This window comes from Pavona decussata, unplaced genomic scaffold (genome assembly GCF_977016875.1).
Source record: "Pavona decussata unplaced genomic scaffold, jaPavDecu1.1 SCAFFOLD_238, whole genome shotgun sequence".
Taxonomy (NCBI): domain Eukaryota; kingdom Metazoa; phylum Cnidaria; class Anthozoa; order Scleractinia; family Agariciidae; genus Pavona; species Pavona decussata.
Window position 1 is genome coordinate 1,221,398 of NW_028145643.1, and position 20,870 is coordinate 1,242,267.

Below are 20,870 nucleotides of genomic sequence, written 5' to 3' on the forward strand. Positions count from 1 at the left end.
ACTTACGACAAAACTCTTGTGTTCTCCATTTGACTGCTACGCCATGTTTGCAACATTCGTGACCATAGGCCGCAACCGCTGTACACAAACAATCACAGTCTCCACCGCTGTCACAAGCACAGGCATCGCGATAGCATGCGTCATACCAAGGGCCTGGGTCAACCTTGGTTTGTAAAGAAAATGATAATTAGTTCAAACAATATATTCTGGATCCGTGATAGGCTGAGTCCACTTCACAGTCAAAAGCGTTGCTCAGTGCAGCAGGTTGTGACCTCACATTATGGTGAAGTCAGAGCGCGCAAGATTCAATGGTAGGAAATTGTTCGAGTGGTTGTTTTTCTCAAGACAACAACAACAGTATGGATTCCGTCAATATTCAACCATTTCAGATGCAAGCTCGCGAAATTAACTCTCCTTAAGGGTCAAATGTTTCATTTTTAGTATCTTTTTTTTAACTTCAGAGGCTAATTACTAACCACATCGTGGCATGGTTCAAACACATCCCTTCTTATCACGCTGCACATCCTGTGAGCCCACGGTGCTCGATTTTTGTTCATGACGCAAGGATCCCTGGGAATAACTGCATCCGGGCATGTTGACTCCAGTTTCCAGCTGTCGCCAAAGTCATTCGCTAAGGTCTCTGGTAGCATCTGTGGAGTCGTGAAATCATCGTTTCTGTCACCATTAAAGTTGCCGCATAACCCACAAGTCTTACCTGATGAAATTCAAGATGTGTTTCATTAGCTGATTGTTTTAGAGTAGTACGTTGCCAGGGGAGAAACAAATGTTCAATGATGACTGTCAAGGTATGAAAGTAAGAAATCAGTGAAACTGTAAAACGAAATTCTTGATTCAAACAAAGTTCTTAGTAAACGCTTTGTGGAATACTTTTATGGTTGTGGTTGTTGTCATTGCCTCTGTTTTTGACGTGCGTCGTAAGAATATTTTAAATTTCATTACCTGACGAAACACAGAAAATACAGCTTACCCACTGACCTTTGAACTTTGGATCCAAGGTGACGTAAACCCTTGTTCCTTTATCCCACGTAACCGTCAAGCCAAACTCAGTCTCTAATACAGTAAAGAAATGAAGTTCTCTTATTTGAAAGATCGTTGTCGCACTTGAAGTCGAGGATGATCCTGGCAAGGGTGAAACGCAGGGTCTCTTTTCTCTTTCCAACACAATCACTGTGTTGTTAAGGATGATCGATACTTTCTTGGTACACGTCAACCCACTGCTTCCACATGGAACATTCTGGGTCTGAATTTGGAAGGTGCTGGCTGAAGAACCATTACAGGAGTCCTGAACGAGGACATATTCACAGGCGCCGCTGAATGTGTATCTCTTTCCATCAAAGGTCATATAATTCTGTTCACCGTACACAGAGCATGTTCCGGGACAAAATTGGTTCGTGCATGACCACTGGGTGCCGTTACAAGAACTAGAGTGACAGATGAAAAGAAAATTTCTTATGTCGAACTTAACAATACAGCACTACCAGCAACTATTTTCACGTCAACTGTCTTCCACCTGTACGTATCTTTGGGGTCACACTGCCCGGAAGCGGCAACATTTGTTTAGCCGGTGACCGGCGCTTAAGTTTAGTGGCGCACATGGCCGGAACTTAACCCAGTTTCGGTTGCATGAAGTAAGTAGGATTAGCGATTAGTCGCCGGTACCCATTTATACACTAACTGCGTGAAGTGAGATAAAATGTGGAGAAAACTTTTATGTCTAAGGAAACAACAAAGCAATGAAGATACCAAGCTGAGGAAGCCTGACTTGTTATAAGCCTCGTGGTTTCTTTCAGGTTTTCTCGCCATTGATTATCTTTCATCAATTTTCTTCATTTTTTTTCCCATCTGTAAATGTTGTGTATATGGCAAAATAAATATTGTATTATTGTATTGTATATAGCTACGAACCAACGGCTCTCTGATTCTTCCAATCGAAAGTACGCCTCGGTAACCGATACACCACCGCGCCTCCAAGGCCACTCTAGAGATCAGTGTTATTTCCCGGCGTTATTCTAAGAATAATCATTGATTTGTTGTTTTTTTTTTTGTTTGTTTTTTTGTTTTTGTTCGTTTTTTTTGTTTTTTAATGCCTGCCAGATCGTTTTAACGTGTATATCCAACGTCTATTCTTCTTTAGATAGTTAAACCGTGGTGATGGTTGCCTTTAAATAACGTATAAATGAAATTTGAAAAAACTACTCAGAAAGGATAATTGTAACCTTACTTGTCGTAAGTTTGGGTTACCTGTGTGAACATACCAAGTATTACAATCCACTTTAATCTTCTGTCCTGGCCTGAAACTGTGACCGCCATGATGACAAAGGCACTGGGACAAGTTCACACACCGCTGACCACGTAGTACCGTACCCTCAGGACAAACACAACCCTCCCTACACTTGGTTTCTAGGCAGGGAAGATGGAAGTTGTCGCAAGTCTTGGTACACTCTGCGCCACAGGCAGCCCACTTCTGACCAAAAGGACAAACTACGGGAAAAAAAAGGATTCCAAAAGAACAAACTGTTTTAATTTGCTCATAAAGTTTTGACTAAAACAATTTAATTATTTGAAATGAAAGAGTTCGTCTTGTCCAGGTTAATTCGGAGGAATTGTTAATACCAAAAGTTAACATTGCATGCAGTGCTAGAAAGTATGTTGACATTAAAAAGTGAAATTTATGATTTGAAAAACGTCTCTTACCTTCGCATGTTCTGTTCTTGCAGACAAATCGTCCATCTTTACATAAACTGGAATAAAAGACAAGATTTTAGAGTGACGCCTTTTCTAGCTAGTTCGCTTTTTTGTGTCTTCAAACTTCGATAAACTTAATTTTTTTTATTTAATGATCAGTTTGAACAATTTAGTGCAATCTGATGTAAAGTATATGAAATGATTCATATATGAACTGCGGATGTAGATGAAAGTGAGAAGTGATCATCGCAGTGAATTTTCCAATTTATGCAATTGGAAATTAGAAGCCTGAAAAAAATTCAGGCTTCAACGGGATTCGAACCCGTGACCTCCGCGTTACCGGTGCGATGCTCTACCAACTGAGCTATGAAGCCACACATTGGGAGCGAGGTCAATTGTAGGTTCCCATTTTCCCGTGAGAGGAGTGAAACGATGAAATGATTCATATATGAATCACTGCGAATTCACTGCGATGATCACTTCTCACTTTCATCTACATCCGCAGTTCATATATGAATCATTTCATATACTTTACATCGTTTCACTCCTCTCACGGGAAAATGGGAACCTACAATTGACCTCGCTCCCAATGTGTGGCTTCATAGCTCAGTTGGTAGAGCATCGCACCGGTAACGCGGAGGTCACGGGTTCGAATCCCGTTGAAGCCTGAATTTTTTTTCAGGCTTCTAATTTTCAATTGCATAAATTGGAAAATTCACTGCGATGATCACTTCTCACTTTCATCTACATCCGCAGTTCATATATGAATCATTTCATATACTTTACATCGTTTCACTCCTCTCACGGGAAAATGGGAACCTACAATTGACCTCGCTCCCAATGTGTGGCTTCATAGCTCAGTTGGTAGAGCATCGCACCGGTAACGGGGAGGTCACGGGTTCGAATCCCGTTGAAGCCTGAATTTTTTTTTTTTCTTCTTATTTTCCAATTGCATAAATTGGAAAATTCACTGCGATGATCACTTCTCACTTTCTTAGTGCAATCTATTGGCCAACTTCAATATCCAGTTGTGACAAAACTTATGGACAGAAGAAAAATCTATTCCTTGCATTCTTAAATCGTGACTCGGATTGAGATTATCTTGAAATCGCGATTCATATGGAATGTGGGAGATTTTAGATTAAACCATCTCGAAACAATGGTCACAATACACAGCCCCACATTCTTCACTCCAGAGCTCTTCCCTTTTGTGCATGACGTAGTCAAAGCCGAGCGGCTCTGGGGTCGAGAATGACAGCCCCACTGTATGGACACAGCGGCAAAATGAGTGCGCATGCTCTTCACGCGTGAGTAATCTTACGCGGCAAAATGGCGGCATTTTTAAAATTCCCATTGTTTGTTTTCGTTTCGCTGGGATAAGCCTAAATCAAAATAAATAAGGTTGCCGCTTTCATGAAAGGTTCTTTCGAACTTCCTCCATCACATATCTCATTCAACAAAAAAAAAATATTGTGGTAACAGGTATGAATTTGGCGATTGAAGTGGAGCATTCGTAATCGATTGTCACTCGAATCACAAATCTGCGGAGCATGCGCATTCATTTTGCCGCTGTGTCCACGTTATGGCCATTGCCTCGGGCATGCACACAACCATATCACCCGGGCAGTGGCAGCCATGCACAGCTGCTTCGGGTTTATCAGGCCTCATCAGCACGGCATAGCCGTCGGGATCACTGTGGCCATTGCATTCATATGGATAATTAGAAGATTTTATTGTTATCTGTTTCAGAAAGACTGCTTCAGGGCACTCACCATTCATTGCAATTTGTTGGTTTGATTACAGTGCCTGGATCATACACATGCCCGTCATGATAACAAGAGCACTGCGAGTAGGGCACACATTGGTTGTCATCTCTGAGTGCCTTGCCAACAGGGCAGTTGCAGCCTTCGGCGCATTCCTCCTCACACGGAAGATTCAAGGAGATTTCATGGCATGTCCGCTGACACGAAGAACCGCATACTTGGTACACTTGTCCCGGAATGGAGCAAACAACGTCTAAAAACAAAAAAGACAACAAATAACAAGTTACGTTGTTTATCCACTTGTATTAAGTAACATTTACGATAAGGCGCTTAATACCTACCACATTCTGGCATGACTTTGGAATTTATCCAGTCGATAATAACCCCATGTCCGGCACAGTCATGCACATAAGCAGCGATAGCACTGCACAAACACTGAGTACCTTGCTGACACCCACACACGTCAAACATGCAGTTGGCGATATACCCATCACCAGGGTCTACCGTGTGATGACACTTGCTGAATGGAGCTCGCAGTAACCTGTTGCACAACTTTTCTGCTGCAGCTTTTCTCTGAATTTGTACCTCACAAGGATTTCTTGAGGGTTTGATGTCATCACAACTTGGATTCACCTTCCATGAATTTCCAAAAGCTATCACATTTGACTCTATGATGTTTTCTTTCGTTGTTAAATCGTCGTTTTGGTTGCTGTTAAAGGTTCCACATAAACCGCACGTCATGTCACGAAAACGAGGCTGCACCTTAATGTAAGCCCGCGATATCCTGTCCCACGTGACAGTCACGCCAATAAGACTTTGTACTGACGTCATTGACGATGACAATTCCTTGATTATGTAATCTACATGAATTAAAAAAGGCAAAGAACATAAAGTAGGTTTCTGGTATGTTCTTTATTTTTTCGCTAAGAAAAAGTGTGCCTGACTTGAAGGAGTGACTTAACAAGTCTATGGTTACCTGCCTGATAAGACCGACTGACTGACAGACTGAATGACCGACTGATTAACTGACTAAGACTGACACATAGGCTGATCGACTGCCTGACTGACTGACTGACTGACTGACTGACTGACTGACTCACTCACTCACTCACTCACTCACTACTCACTGACTTACTGATTGAATGTCCGACTGACCGTCATCGGGGTCATTGTCTGCCTGCCAGACTGACTGACCATCAACTGAACTGACAGATTCAGCAGCAGACAGAGTTGTTGAGTGACATTCTCGGAAGGTTATTCGAACTGTTAAAAAATGGCCAAATCACGATTTAGTAGACTAAGATCTTGGTGAAAAGGGGTAATAAAGAAGCGCGTTGATAAGAAGAACATTCTCTAGGTTATCTCTTTCTTCCTTTTCGTTTCCTTCTAGTCTTCGTTTTGTTTCTTGATTCAAACATTACGCCGCCTATTTACTTACTTGATGCTACTTTGGGAAAATCTGCCACTTTGTTGCCATCAATAAGAACTGTGCCCCCTCGCGTGAGTGTGATTACTGTGCCATTGAGTTGAACGTAGATGTTTTTGGTGCAAGATACCGTTCCATCTGATCCACATTTCACGCTATCCACGAGTACTGTGAATGAGCCATTGATACAATCTTTGGCCAAAATGTACTGACATCTGCCCATAAAGGGGAACTTAAGTCCGTCAAAAGTTTTATAGTGGGGATCACCGCTAGCAGAACAGATTCCTGTAACAAGATGTTATTGATCGGTCACTGCATTCAAAACAAACCACGTAAAATCATAAAAAATAAGATCTGGGTTGTTCCTTGATACTACTTTTAGGGGAAAGATATTTGCGTCTCCGAATTTTTTTTTTCTTTTCTTTTTGGTGAGAGGGGAGGGGGGCTTAATATTTGCCATGTTATATAAAGTTGATAATTTTATTTTAACTCAGTGAAGATATAAAAAACAAAGTTCTCACCAGGGCATTGTAGGGTTGTACACATCCATCGGCCATTAGCACAAGTACTTGAAAACAAAACAGAGCGGGTCAGTAGTGATACGTATATATTTTAGAACAGTGTACAAAATGACCAACAAAGTGCTCCCGTGTTTTCCACCTCCCTCTCCCCCTCCCCCGCCCCTAGTATCCAGTGCAAGACACTTTACTTTCAAGGTGCCCCTCGCCATTCAGTTTCTTTTTCTTTCACCACCAAAGTGCAGAAATGCGTTGTTGAAATGCCGTTACTTCTCTCCAACCAGGTTAGCACTCCACTCCCTGGGCCGGTGGGCCCAGTTGTCAAAGCCCGCTTAAGCTAATCCTGGATTAATGTGAACTTTGATTCAAGTTTAATTACTAATCGGTAAAGATTCTTCCAAAAGATTTTTGGCTCTCAGTTTTGACGTAGACTTTTCTTTACCTTTAGCTTGAAATTAGGCCTTAAAACCACTTTCAAAGAGCGAGATGAAAATCTCGATTAACTTTTAATCGAAGATTTGCGTTAATCGGCTTTCGAATAACCAGTCCCTGGACCCCAGGCTAGAGGTGAGTGTTTTCTGGGCCGATAGACTTAAAACAAATTTCTAATCCACAACTTAAACCTAGAAAAACGTACCAGTTGTTGCAGTCTCGTTTGATGACCGAATTTGGCGCGAAACTTTGTTTGTTGTGAATACAAGGGCACTGCTGTACGGGCACACACCGCTGGCCATCATACACCGTTCCGTTACCACAGTGACAGCCGTCAAGGCATCGCTGAGGACAAATGTAATTTCTTTTCTTTAACTGACAAGTTGGAGGGCAGGACGAACCACATTCAGTGAACGATGAAGTGTTCGGGCAGTTGACGGCTGTAAAACAATATTGCTTGGTTCAATAATTTACAGAACTGATTGCATTTAACGTTATATCGCTTTACAAATCATTCACGCCAAGTCTAATTAATAAGGCAATAGAAAACGCAATTTAACGTATTGTTAAATTTATAATATGAATTTGTACACGCTGAAACGTAGTCACGTAGGCATCGTGTATAATGCTCGATGAAAAACGCGCAAGACGTGACGCATGCATTGTGGCATTATAATCAATTCGATCTGACCGACAATAACACTTGCAATAGACCATTTCCGAGTTGCTGCGTGTACACCTCATTATGAAAGTGCATAACCTTTTCATATGAAAATTAGATTTGTTTGCATCTGAATGAAAACTAATTTTCATAGCAAAAACTTTGCACTCAGCCTCGCTTTCACAGTGAGGTTCACAGCAACTCGGAAATAGCCTATTCTTTGGACATTTATTTATTTATTTATTTATTTATTTATTTATTTATTTATTTATTAAACGTGTTTAAAAAAAACTGGGTGGTATGAACTGAAATCATTTTCAGTAAGCACAGCAGCCGTAGCTGGTGATATCAAGTTAATTGGCTCGGTATTTCAGACTCTAAAACAAAAGTGCAGTCATTAACCATTTTCTCCATATTTCTCTTTTTTCGTTTCATGTCATTCATGTCTGGAAAAGAAAAGTATGATTCTCACATTACTCCTTCAACTAATGTGTAATTCAGCGAAATCAAAGGAACTTACGGCACAAATCATTTGTTCTCCATGTTATTGGCGCCTTGTTTCGCGCGCATGCACGTGAGTACTGGGTAAAAGCCGAGCATGCGCAGTCCAGGCGGTCAGACAAGCTACACTTGCACAGTTCTTCTTCGCACATTTTGATAAACGGCGCAGGATCAAGAACCACGTGACACAAGAAGAAGGTCGAGTTGCGCAGATAGGAACAGATGTTTTGTATCTGCAAAACAGAGAATAATTACAATGCAGCGTGGCGGATGCATGATTACTTTTAACATCTATTAAAACTTTGGAGGCCTTACGAATGCTCACAAAAAAATGGTTATGTTCGCCTACTTCTCTGCTTCTTTTCTTCTTCTTCTTCTTCTTCTTCTTCTTCTTCTTCTTCTTCTTCTTCTTCTACTACTACTGCTACTGCTGCTGCTAGTACTGCTGCTGTTGCTGCTGTTGCTGCTGCTGTTGCTGCTGCTGCTGCTGCTGCCGCTGCTACTACTACTACTACTGCTGCTACTACTACTGCTACTTCTTAATACTAACACTAAAGCTGGTGACACACGGTTCAACATTTGCTGATCAGCTTAAGGAGCCCCAGGCGCTATAGCCGGTCATGTTCACTAACCCATTATCAAGTTGAAAGAGAAAATGTACAGGAATATTTGAGTTAAATCAGTGCGTTGCGTGACTTTAGTGACTTCTTCTGACATTTACCTGTGTCCTGTTTCCTTGTGTGACCAAACTGCAAGGACTCCTTGTTTCCTCCTCTCGCACGTTGGGGCACAAGTCATTGACCCCCGTCATGCGCCAACTGTTTCCAAATTTGGCAACGGAAGAAAGCTGCTGACGCTCATACGTCATTAGGTCATCATCCGGGAACCCGTTGTAGTTGCCACAGAGACCACAGGTCCTGTTTCGATGCTTGGTGGAAACATGTGCGTATACAGCATCCTTCCCGTCCCATAACACGGTCATCCCATCGTAGCCGTACATGATAACATAACTCGAGACTTTTTCAATGACCACGTTGTTTATGATGTGAGGAAGTGTCACGTTTTTATCGCCCACTGTGACGTGGTAGTGTTCTCCTAAATGGATCTAAGAAAACAGAATGAATGAATGAATGAATGAATGAATGAATGAATGAATGAATGAATGAATGAATGAATGAATGAATGAATAAGTGAATGAATGAATGAATGAATGAACGAACGGACAAACGGACGGACGGACGGACGGACGCATGAATGAATGAATGAATGAATGAATGAATGAATGAATGAATGAATGAATGAATGAATGAATGAATGAATGAATGAATGAATGAATGAATGGATGGATGGATGGATGGATGGATGGATGGATGGATGGATGGATGGATGGATGGATGGATGGATGGATGGATGGATGGATGGATGGATGGATGCATGCATGCATGGATGGATGGATGGATGGTTAGATTTATCGGGCCCTATCGTAACGATGCGAGGTCCTTTCTGTAACATTTTTCCCTTTTGTAACATTCCTTTTTGTAACTTGGTCCCTTTTGTCACATGTGAGGTTACCAAAAGGAAATCATGTTACTTTTGGTAACTTTACATGGTACTTTTTGTAACCGTCAATAATTTGTGGTCCTTTCAGTAACCCTAAATTTTCCTTTGCGTAACCCTGCTTGTTCCTTTTTGTAACAAAGTTCGATACTCCTTGTTTTTTTTTTGTTTTGTTTTTTTAAGGATCATTTCTTATGTTCTTTTTTCTTATTGTTGTTGGAAATTTCTCCCCTAAAGCTAAAATCATTGATTACATTTCTTTATTGGAATTTTAACATATTCTTTAAAGTAACCAACACAAAGTTTTTATTGTGCTTACAATGTTTAGGTAACATAATAGAAACTTTAAACTTCAACGGAATTTTGCAACAAACTACCGGCTTAAAGTGTTGCACTGTTTTTAAATACAACTGATGCGAGTAATGCTACTTTGTAGTATGCTTTACACTTGCCAGGTCTTATATACTTCTCTAACAGACTGAACCCAATTATCGCGAACAAGTCTTGCATAAGTAGCATTACTGACTGCACAGGTCACAGGACCGATGGCTCAATTAACACTCTGTTAGAAGATAAATCTGCTTTCGCTGTTTTAGAAAATTAACAGGTTATAACTTACATGTTTTGAAGATGGTTTTGCTTAAGCTCATAGTTAATTTACTTTTTTGTATTTTGATCGTTTATAGCTGAAATCAACGTATACTTTCTCTTATTATGAATTCGGTGCGAAACAGGTGTTTTTATATCATCGCAGCAACTCGCTTTTTTCGGTGACTTTTTTTTTTTTTTTTTTTTACTAAAGTTCATTAATTCACAGGAAATTTCTAAAAACAACCTTTCTTTGTATTTTTGGCCATTTCTGGTTTATTTTCACGAGTTTCAAACCGAATTCATGATAGACAGTAATGTTTTGTTATATTATTTCGCTTAACTCAGAATTTCTCTTGCAGTCAGTTTTAAAGCATTCTTTTTCAATCGATAGAAATGGTCTTTGCAAACTCAATAATGCTCTCCTTACTTTGTTTCGTCCAGATCGTTTGGGAATCACATTGAAGATTTAAGAACAAAATCATTTCAACTACTGTAACTCTCTCAAAGAAAGATATGCTAATTATTACTGTGCGCAAGTGCAATATCGCCCACGAATTACCGTGCAAGACATCACGTTATCCTAAAATTACGGCAGATGATTTTAAGAGTTCCCGCCTGAACGTTATAAAAGTAACGAGAACAAACCCTTCACTGCGATTCTACCTTGTTCTTGTTAAAGTAGTTGGTTAAATGTCGCCCACTGATTAAAAGCGAAAGTGAAGCAGAAAAATAAACGTTCCTTCGTGTTATACCCCAAGGTAGTGAGAACAACAACTTCGAGCTTGGGCCATATACTGCGGCACTGTTTTCTGCCCTCTTCATCTGTCATCTTCGCTTTTTTTTCTTATTTTTGTTTGACTTTTCTCTGTTAAATTAACGGTATCCATTGCAGTTACTCTAGAAGAAATATGATAACATATTCTCCAACAAAACGTTTTCATTTGACTTAGATAACAAACTAGAGGCCTTAAACTCCAACGAGATTCCATGACAAATTGCCTCACACAAAGGTGACTCATCATTACTAAACTACAACGTATTTCGTCTGCCCCTGATTAAATGTCGCACTTTGAAACTCAACTAGATAATGTAAATGTAACCACTTAGGCTTTTGGTTAAAATAAACAGAGACACTCAAATGAAGTTAAACAAAGACTACTTTCTATCTACCGTGAACGGACCGGCTAGATTACTCAATGGGCAACTAAAAGGCGCCCCTTTTAGGTCTGGTAGAGCAAGTTAAAGGATATTGTGTATTCCGTATTCAAAGAATTGTCTTATCTTCCCGTCATATTCTGAAATGTGGTAGAAGAACAACCTGCTTGCTCCTTAAACGGAATAGTTATTAAAACAATGGTCACTTCTTTGAATTAATTCGGGCTAATCTTCGCCTCTCTGTGCGAATTTTGTCACATAATTGCAATGCAGTGAATCCTTGCAAACTAACTCGCCCTCTGTCGTGATCCTGGATAGCTTTAAGAATCTCATCGCGTTTTACTGGAGCATTTGACTCAATAAGTTCTTTGAAAATCTCATACATCAGGTCAGTTTGTTCATCATTAAAAGCAAAGCCAGATTTGACTGTTGTATTTGAAACAACAGACTTGTCATCGACAAAGTCGATGTCCATTAATCGAGCGCTTCTTTCTTTCCATAATCCGATGCGTCTTAACTTCTCTTCTGGACTTTCCATTAAAGTTGGGGGTTCTGCAGTGTTTCTGTTTTTGTTCTCTTTGATTAAGCTTCTTACTTTGTCGCGTACACTACCTGGAGGAATCTTGAACAAAATTGTATTGCCTGTGATAGTGGCTTTCACTTCTTCGGTACTTATTGTACCACTTTCAATCTGCCCTTTAAACAGTGTGGCTACCTCAGTTACCTCTGTCTGATTCCACTTGTTTCTTGGGCTGGTGGACACAATTTCCTTCTCTTCGTTTGAACCAGTATCCGAAGGGATACTACGTAAGACGCGTGCAACTGTTCTGCAGTTTTGGCATCTTGGTGCCCTTTCTTTTGAATGTTGTAATATTTCTCAGCCGTTCGCTCAGAATGGGTCATCAGGTTGGCGAGGCTTTTCTTCAGACCTTTGTGCTTCTCATGGACAGCGCTAACTGCCGTTTTCCTGATTAACGTTGCACTCATTCTTTTTGCATTTTGGCCGAGAGCTTTTGACCAGAATGAATTGATTTGGCCGGACACCATTGATGAGGACATGCATTTTCCACTCCAGCTCAAGAAAACGGACTCATCATCATCGATTTTGGCATCTTTCAGTGCGTTACGCATCTTCCTAACAAAAATCCCCATCCAAGAGTATAAAACAGTGCTAACAACCACTGAGGCAGGGCCATGTGAGTCGAGTGTCTTGTGGTCAAGTACTTTTATGACGTAATTCTCGCCCCCTTTTCTTGCTTTGCGGTATTCACCAAGGATCATGTTTGCTGGTGGTCCCCGCGACAGGCATTATTCATGCACAACGTTGTAAGAAAAAAGTCCCGAACTAGGGTATAATCCGTTTGTGTGGGATAAACGGCTTCTGTTTTCCTTGAGTATTCTTCTATGAGCTTTGTCGTTTTGCGCGCTGGCTCGGATAAATCAAAGGCCCGCATTTCCTCAGGGGTGATAAGACATTCGGTATCTTCCAGCTTCTTCTCCCATAATCTCCTTGCAATTGGCTTCTTATAAGAGGCCATCCACTCTTGAGTTTGCTCTTTCATCGCACGTATAGCTGATTCATCTATTTCAACAACTTTTGGCTTTTCAACGATCAGAAATCGCAGAAATTTGGCAAGTGACCCAAGGCATGCTTTACAAGTGCCCGGTCTTCTATTCTTCTCTAATGGACTGAGCCAATGATCGCGAACAAGTCGTGCATTGGTAACATTATTGACTGCACAGTTCTGGGGGTCGATGGCTCTAATTATACTTCGAACTTGGGCAACATATTGCTTCGCAGTTTTCTCCTCCCTACGTCCGCCGTCTACGCCTTTTAACCATGCTTTGAACTGTTGCAAAACTTCCTCCGTTTGCTGGTTGTACCAATCACCCGCCTGGTCAGTCGAACATACCTGAGAGACCTCATCTAAACGTTCTTCGGAGGAAAGATTATCAGGCTCAAAATCAGGTCACCATCTTCGTCGTCAAGCGTATCACGAGTGTGTTCTCCTTTCTCCTCGCATTCATCGTTAGTTGGATGATCATCAGTAGCTTTCTTTTCCTCAAATGAACTGGTGTGGTCTTCATCAGTGCTTACTTCTCGCACATTTAGCTCCTTTTCCATGTCTTCTAACTCGCTTGGTCGCCCAGAGAAATCTTCACCTTCGCTTTCACTCGAAGACGTCTTACTTGGAACGTAGTCAAAATCAGAGGCAGCTTTTGAATGCTCTGATTGAACTGGAGACTTTGCACCTTCGGAGATCACTGGTGTAGCTTGCAAATTCCAAAGGGGGCTATCTTTGACTTCTCCTGTGAGATTTCCTTTTTCTCTCTCTGGTAACTCTTTAGTCGACTCGCTATCCCGGCCGAAAGTATTATCCCAGAGTCGTTTAACGCTACATTTTCTCTGTAAGTAACTTCTTTTTCTCCCTTATGAGTGCTTTCAAAGCCTTCTTCTTCTTTTTCTTCACAGACGAATCCACCACCAGAAACGTGGTCCTGAGTTTCACCGAATACCGCCTCATTGTTGTGAGAGACTTGCCTTTTACCAGAATAGCTGCATCTTGCTTCCTTTTGTTTCCTAACTTCTTCCGTATCCATTTTGCTGATCTTAGACTTTGTTTCTGCTTCACTTTCAGACGAAGATGACGATGATACACTAATAACGTCCTCTACGAACGATTTTGGAAGCTCCATAAGCTCTCTTCAAATAGGAGGAATAGTTGGGATCTTTGCTTTTAAGGCGGTGCTTTCCTTTCAAATGATTATGGATTCTCTTGACCACTGCGTTGCATCCCTCGACAGGGCATGGACGACGTTCACGAACTCGGGTTCCTTTCCTATTTCTTTCCTTCCTCAGGTCAAACTGAAAAATTGCAGAAAGAGACTTTTCGCGACACCAGCCATGGACGTCACGCAAGTGGCGGGGTAAGTGCACTATATTCTTCGAAGAACAAGCAGTCACTGGACACTTGTGCCTTGCTCTTTTTCTCACCGATAAATTGCTGTCTGATGCCCTTGGAGATCTTTCATCATCAGCATTCTGTTTAAGAATAACATTCTCCTGCTTCTTGACTTCCAGGAGAATGACAGCGTCTTCCTCGGTATCAACGTGTGTTGATCCTGCCACTGAGGGTTTGGAATGTGGGCTCGAAATTTCTCTTTCCACTGATGTTTTGCGAGCCGACTCTCCTTCCGTGACTGAAACAACATTGTCGTCTATTACGACATCTGACGAGTTCAATTCTGGTTTGGAAGGCAGCTTCAGCTTCGAGGTCTCTTTCTTGTCTATCGCTTCGACTTGTAATGATTTATCAACGTCTTCCTTTTCATTTAGCTGACGTTCAGAGGCCTCGTTCCGTGTATTACTTTGTTCATTCGACGTAACCCATCTGTTGAATAGCTAAAGGAATTTAGAAAGTAAAGCTGTTATAGCCTGCTCTTCTCGGCTAGAAGGACTAGCGCTTATTTGAAAGTATTGCCAATAATTTACGAAAGAGAAACGTGCATTTTCAAATTGCTTCCCTCTCTTTATCCAAGGTCAACTGACTCAGAAAAGCAACACTACATGAAACTGTTTCCACGGGAATATTATTTCAATATATAATATGGCATGTCACTTGTTTTTTATTAACAAGTCTTTTTGTACAATGTCATTCTTAAATGGCTTAACTTCAACAGAGGTCTTTTTGCACAACGCCAAACGCCATGCACAGAATTAAATGGGTCTTTGTAAAACGAGGATACAGACAGGGGATGCGGACTGCGGATGGCGGATTGATTTTTTATTATTATTTTTTTTTTTAACAAAAAATGCATGCTTGTATTGTTAATTATCACCTTCCAAGGAAAATTTGTCGTATGTAGTTTTAATTTAATTAATATATATCTTACCAGTCACGCAGCAATAACGCTATCATCTTTTTTCTAGTTTTTCACCCAAGTAAGACTGACACTACAATAGACTGTGAGCAATCTCTCCTCTGCTCGAAAACCAACAGGGAAGAAAAATCGAGGCGGGTCGCGCGTGCAAGGGGCAAAGCCGTGAGCAGCACGCGCGTCTGGAGCTACTCGCTTTACCTCACGCTCGCACGACACGCCTAGAATAATTTTGTTCAGTTATTTCCGTCCTCCCCCGTGGGGCCTCATCAACTATCATGCGATAGAAATTGAGAGCGAATGATCTAATTTTGAACTAGAAAACCCGCCGATCCACCAAAGAAAAAAATGCTCAAAATTGAATCCTCAAAATATTTAACAGTTACCTGACACTGGATTGTGCTTTAGCAAAATATCTAAGGGACTAACAAGAAAAGATAATCAACAGCCAAAACAATATCTCGGCCATGGCATGACAGATCTACTTGGAGGTTTTACCGACAACTTTTTTGTCTCAGACAGTGTCTAAACTGCTATAAAGAGCTTCCTCTTAGAATTAGACATGTACATTATTGCAAATGACAGCGGCTATGAAAAAGAAAATACAACACGTTCTTAAATTACCTGCATGGCAAGCTCTCGATTGCCCGAAGACATCGCATCATGACAGCTCGTTTGGAAAATCGTCGTTTTTATCCATAGGTAGGTCATCGAAGGTCACCTTTTTACGGAGAATTTTTCATACCTAAGGAAGGGTAAGTTGAATCTCTTCTTCCTCTAAAAGGTGGTATTTATCTGTTAAGCGCCGCGCTTCCTTGTGGTTCATTTTGTGGCTACAGTGAATTACGACATATGCGGCTACGCATGTGTATTTGCAGTCAACCAAACTGCAAATCAAAAGCACCACCACGCATTGAGCTTGAGAGATCATCAATCCGTAAACAAACTTCTGCACCGTCGTGTCCTTTATAATATTATTACTGTTAGGTACTGTCACTTTATAATTACAAGCTTAAAGAACACAAGAAACAAATACATGGAAACAAATGTTTTTCTTGTGACGATATTATTGCGCTACTAGTATTTCGCGTTATCTCTCTTTTGACCTTTTAATTACAGATTATAGAAAACAAATTTCTTATGTTTTCGTTATGAGATTAAAACGATACGATAACTGAACCAATTTTAGAGGAAACTTGCCTTTGACTTAAACATCACATGCTTTCTAAAAGTTCCTTTTTGTAACCGGGCAATTGAATCTACCACTGAGGCTTTTCTGTCTATAGATAAGCACACTTTTTTTTTCCGAAAAGCTTTGCTTAAGGATGACTTTGAGCTTTAGCATACTTGAGTTACAGCATTTTCCAGTAAAAACTGTCAAATCTATATGGCTTTCGTTGATAATTTTGGCTGTATCGACTTATTTATAGGTGTTACAGCGTAGAAAAAATAAGATATAGTAAGGTTTATATTGCAGACAACATTTCGCTAACTAAAGTAACAATTAGTTTTTATATTTATAGGTTTTTGACAAAATGGTCCTTATTGTAACGAACGTCTTGCCTACGTATCAAACTCTTTAGTTGTGTTTTTTACAAGCACTTTTTTGTTGGATAGAAAATTAACTATACTGCATGATAGATTGTTCTAAGGTCTGCATGTAACGGAGGTAACTCAATATATCGTTTAATTGTGACTCAGCAATTAATGAAAATAGTGGGTCCTTTTCGTAACATGATTGATCAACTTTTTACTCTAACCATTCTCTAAAATTTAGAAGTGAAACGATATAACATTGAAGTTTTTTTGCACTCAGCACTGAGTTCAATAACGAATTTATAAGGCCCGAGTTGAATTCCCATTCCAAAGCCTTTTCAGGAAGAGTTATTACGCTGTAAATCATGTATGTTAAAGTGTAACAAGCACTAACGTTGTGTGAACGTGACCTCTGTCCTTTACAAGATAAATTTCCCACTTGGAAGGCTTCGAAATAATAAAATGTTTTGCACACACGTTAAACACATATTCCTTTTGTACTTCTGAGCAAAATTTGAAGGGAATTGGTTAAAATAAAACAAAGTTATCACTGTTTAACTTAAAACTTCAAATGTGAGCACTTTTCCCGAATCCTAAAACTCTCATCGACATGAAAGTTCCAAGCATTTTATCATGAAATTTGTTTCGCTGAATTTAACGCGAAGCAAAAAGCCTGTGGTTGTTCCACGGGAAGGTATGCATGTACAGAGGACTTTCTATCCGCATAAACGTCGACGGATTTTTTTTAATTACTCAAAGACTGACAGAAACCACAGCAGTGTTCCTTTTTGTAACATTTTCACAAATGCCTTGCCATAAAACACAGAAAATGACGTATTTGCGAGAAAATATTTGTGAAGACTAACAAAATTACCTTTAATGTTTATGATAAAACTCTTAAAAATACAAAATAATTAAAAGTGATTCATAAGGCAACTTTTGAAAGTTTGGTTACCTCAGGGACCCACCATGAATCTAAGGATGGATGGATGGATGGATGGATGGATGGATGGATGGATGGATGGATGGATGGATGGATGGGTAGATTCATGTTCCTTTTTGTAACGTGTTTTGTTCCTTTTTGTAACTTGTGTTCCTTTTCGTAACTTTTGTTCGGTTACGAAAAGGAACAGGCGTTCCTTTTGGTAACCTAAGGTTACAAAAAGGAACAAGTGTTCCTTTTTGTAACCTACTAAAGTTACCAAAAGGAACACTTGTTCCTTTTTGTAACCTCATTAAGTTACGAAAAGGGGCAAGTGTTCCTTTTGGTAACTTTGGTAGGTAACAAAAAGGAACAAGTGTTGTAGACTAAAGATAAGACTGTTTAAGGTTACTCCAAACCTTCGGGGGTGCCTTCCCGAAAAAAAGTCGTATGCGCGTTATTTTTTAGGAAACCACCACAATCTATATATCGATAAAAAGCTTATTTAATACAAAATTCGATAAAATTGTAAGCTATTTTGGTTATTCCTCTGCTAAGGCGAAGGAAGCCGGTAAACAGTAAAATGACAGAGCGCCATTCCGTCGAATTAATCGGGTATCAAACGTGGACTCTGACGAAATGTAGCTGCACAGTGTTAATCACAAATCATCAATCTCTCAAAGGGTGTGAGTATTACCCCGTATTCCTATTTGTTTTTCTTTTAATATATCTGTCAAGTTCCAGTAAAAAAGAATTTGCAAAACGTGCTGCGTTCCGAGGCCGCCAGGAGGGAAGTATTTGATTTAAAAAAAAAAGTCCGACACCCTTTTGTTCCTCGTTGTTCAGTTAACTTTCGGGCCAAATTTCACGAAATTCCGTCAATTCTACATACCCTATTAATTCATTTGAAGAGGAGGCATCTTGCAGAAATCGTATTGCGAGTTTTCGCCTTCTAAAGATTTAGAAGCATGTCACGCCTTCTCGGAGAATTATGTCAACACCGGGCTCACACTGTGAGCCCCCAGCCAATAACATAGTAGAACCCCTGACGTTCACAGGAAGCAAAATGGTGCTTCGCGGGAAAGTTATAGTTTTTCAGTCATGTTTTTCCCAGTTAGCTTCTGCGAGCACGTTTTCGGTATTACCTAGGGGAAAAAACGTTTAACAAAAAAGAAACGAAAAGAAAAGAAGATAAACCGACACGCAAGCGCCAATGCAGCATCATAGGGAGGCACTTGTGGCCGACATGAAAGCTACCGGGTAAGTTTTGTTTGTGTTCAGTAACATTGCAAGTCTTCGAATAGATGAGCGTATTTTGGTTTATAAACCAAGATGTGCAAGAATACTAGAACCCCCAAAGGCAATCTCCTACACTTAACCAAGCTCGACGATGTAATAAATGAGGTTTAAAAGCATGGTTTTATTTTTTTATTCGTTGAATATGTCGAGAGATACGACTTTTCAAACCGTTTTGCCGGGTGACACGTTAATGAGTGACGCATAATTTCATACGCGTTCCACAGGATAAAAACTCGCTTCCATTTTTCAATTGAAAATGAAGTTCTTATGAACAGTCTTTTATAGAATATTGAAACTACAATATATATATAAGGTTTTAAATTTAATGAAAGTACATTTACAGCAATAACAACATAAGAGTTGCACAGTTTCGAGATGAAATCAGTAAAAAGTACAAGTGCGCAGCGTGAATCGTATACTTGTAAAGAAAACCGGAAACGAAAGTTTATGCTAATATTTTTCAATAAAAGGCAAACGCGCATAATAATATCTCATTGCATCTCATAGCACATTTCAATAGCTTTATTTTGGTGCAAGAACGAGGTTTCGGCGCAGCTGAACTCTTTTTGGCAGAAAGCCACAGGCAAGGTGCTGGTCACGGTGAATGCAGCGTCGTTTAGAAAGGCAGCAGTCTCCGCTATTCATGAAGAACATGGACACCTGAAGAAGGATCTAGCAGACCTGATGGGACACAATCAGAAGACCGCAGAAAAGTTCTATCTTATCCGCCAAAAAGAGAAAACTGCCGCCAAAACATCTGAGGCATTGCGCAACATCATGTATTGAACCGACCAGAAAGACGCTGATAAAGAGGAAGAACAATTGCCAGATGGGGTGGTGTCCCAACAGATGAGTGGCCGAGAAGATCAAAGTGATGGGAAGTTGGAAAGTGGTCAGCATCGCTGGACAGATGAGGAGAATGAATCCGTAAAATCAGCATTTGAGACGGCCATCAAGGAGAAATCCATTAATGAACAAACGGTGAAAGACATTATTCAAGGGCACAAAATCCTCAGTAAAATCGACGCGAGCAAAGTATTTGACAAAGTGAGATCTTTCATAAAAGAAGCAGAGTCACAGGAAAGTGAGCAAGTTCTTCCGACTGAAACCGAGACACAGCAGGAAAAACTTTTTCCCAGATGAGAAATCTGCAGAGTTTTCTTCAGTAGTCAGCCGTAAAGGAGGAATGATTTTCTCAGATGATCAGACAGAGATTTACTGGAGGTTGTTCAGGGATCTCATAGTGAGCAATGAGAGAATCACTCAGCATTACGTAAAGACCAAGATAGAAGAGGATGAGGAAGCAAGAAAGGCGATTGTTGGTTTTACGCCTCAGCAGCTTGTGGATCATCCACAAGCTGCTGAGGCGCAATCTTCCTGCGCTATGTCCGAATCTTATGATAAGATTCGGACAGAGCGCAGGACGATTGCGCGTGCTCAAGATAAGAAAAAAGTAGGTCATTACCGATAAGCACACTAGACCAGTATGCAAAGCTAAAAACCTACCATGTTATGAGTTAAACACAGCCGTATTATTCGTCAGAGTAGTTCTGTGCATTTAGATTTGAACATTGAAGGACTCAAAAAGAGACTGAGCCACTGTAGTTAGAATGAGCATTTACAATTGTTAAGGGGCAAAAAACATTTTGTTGCCAGATTATTGTTCAGTTACTGTTAATTAAATTAAGAAAAGCCATTTTCAGGTTACGAACTTCTACTGTTATTTAGTTAAAATTGCTTTTAGTATAGAGCATTTGTTGTTAAAAGGGTATATGTTGACTGAGATATGTAGGCTGAGGGGCAATTAACGTTTTTTTTTACAGCGTTTGTAATATTTTGTTTGACAACATGAAGATTAGTATTAGAAGCCCTTACCCTGTAGAAGACCCAACTTACGGCACGTTCCTTTTTGTAACTTGCAGTT

General features: G+C 40.2%; 1 protein-coding gene across 1 annotated transcript in view; it reads right to left on the minus strand.

Moving 5' to 3' along the window:
- Positions 1–20,870, minus strand: part of LOC146457662 (uncharacterized) — a 49,092-nt gene that overhangs the window by 14,703 nt on the left and 13,519 nt on the right. Inside the window, exons 13-24 of the mRNA XM_085091646.1 lie at positions 8,729–9,112; positions 8,027–8,240; positions 7,051–7,285; positions 6,417–6,463; positions 5,908–6,180; positions 4,811–5,329; positions 4,479–4,722; positions 2,716–2,762; positions 2,277–2,502; positions 997–1,442; positions 477–715; positions 7–163 (exon numbers count right to left, since the gene is read on the minus strand). Of these exons, the coding sequence (XP_084947772.1) occupies positions 7–163; positions 477–715; positions 997–1,442; positions 2,277–2,502; positions 2,716–2,762; positions 4,479–4,722; positions 4,811–5,329; positions 5,908–6,180; positions 6,417–6,463; positions 7,051–7,285; positions 8,027–8,240; positions 8,729–9,112 (3,031 nt within the window). The remainder of the gene's footprint in view (positions 1–6; positions 164–476; positions 716–996; positions 1,443–2,276; positions 2,503–2,715; positions 2,763–4,478; positions 4,723–4,810; positions 5,330–5,907; positions 6,181–6,416; positions 6,464–7,050; positions 7,286–8,026; positions 8,241–8,728; positions 9,113–20,870) is intronic.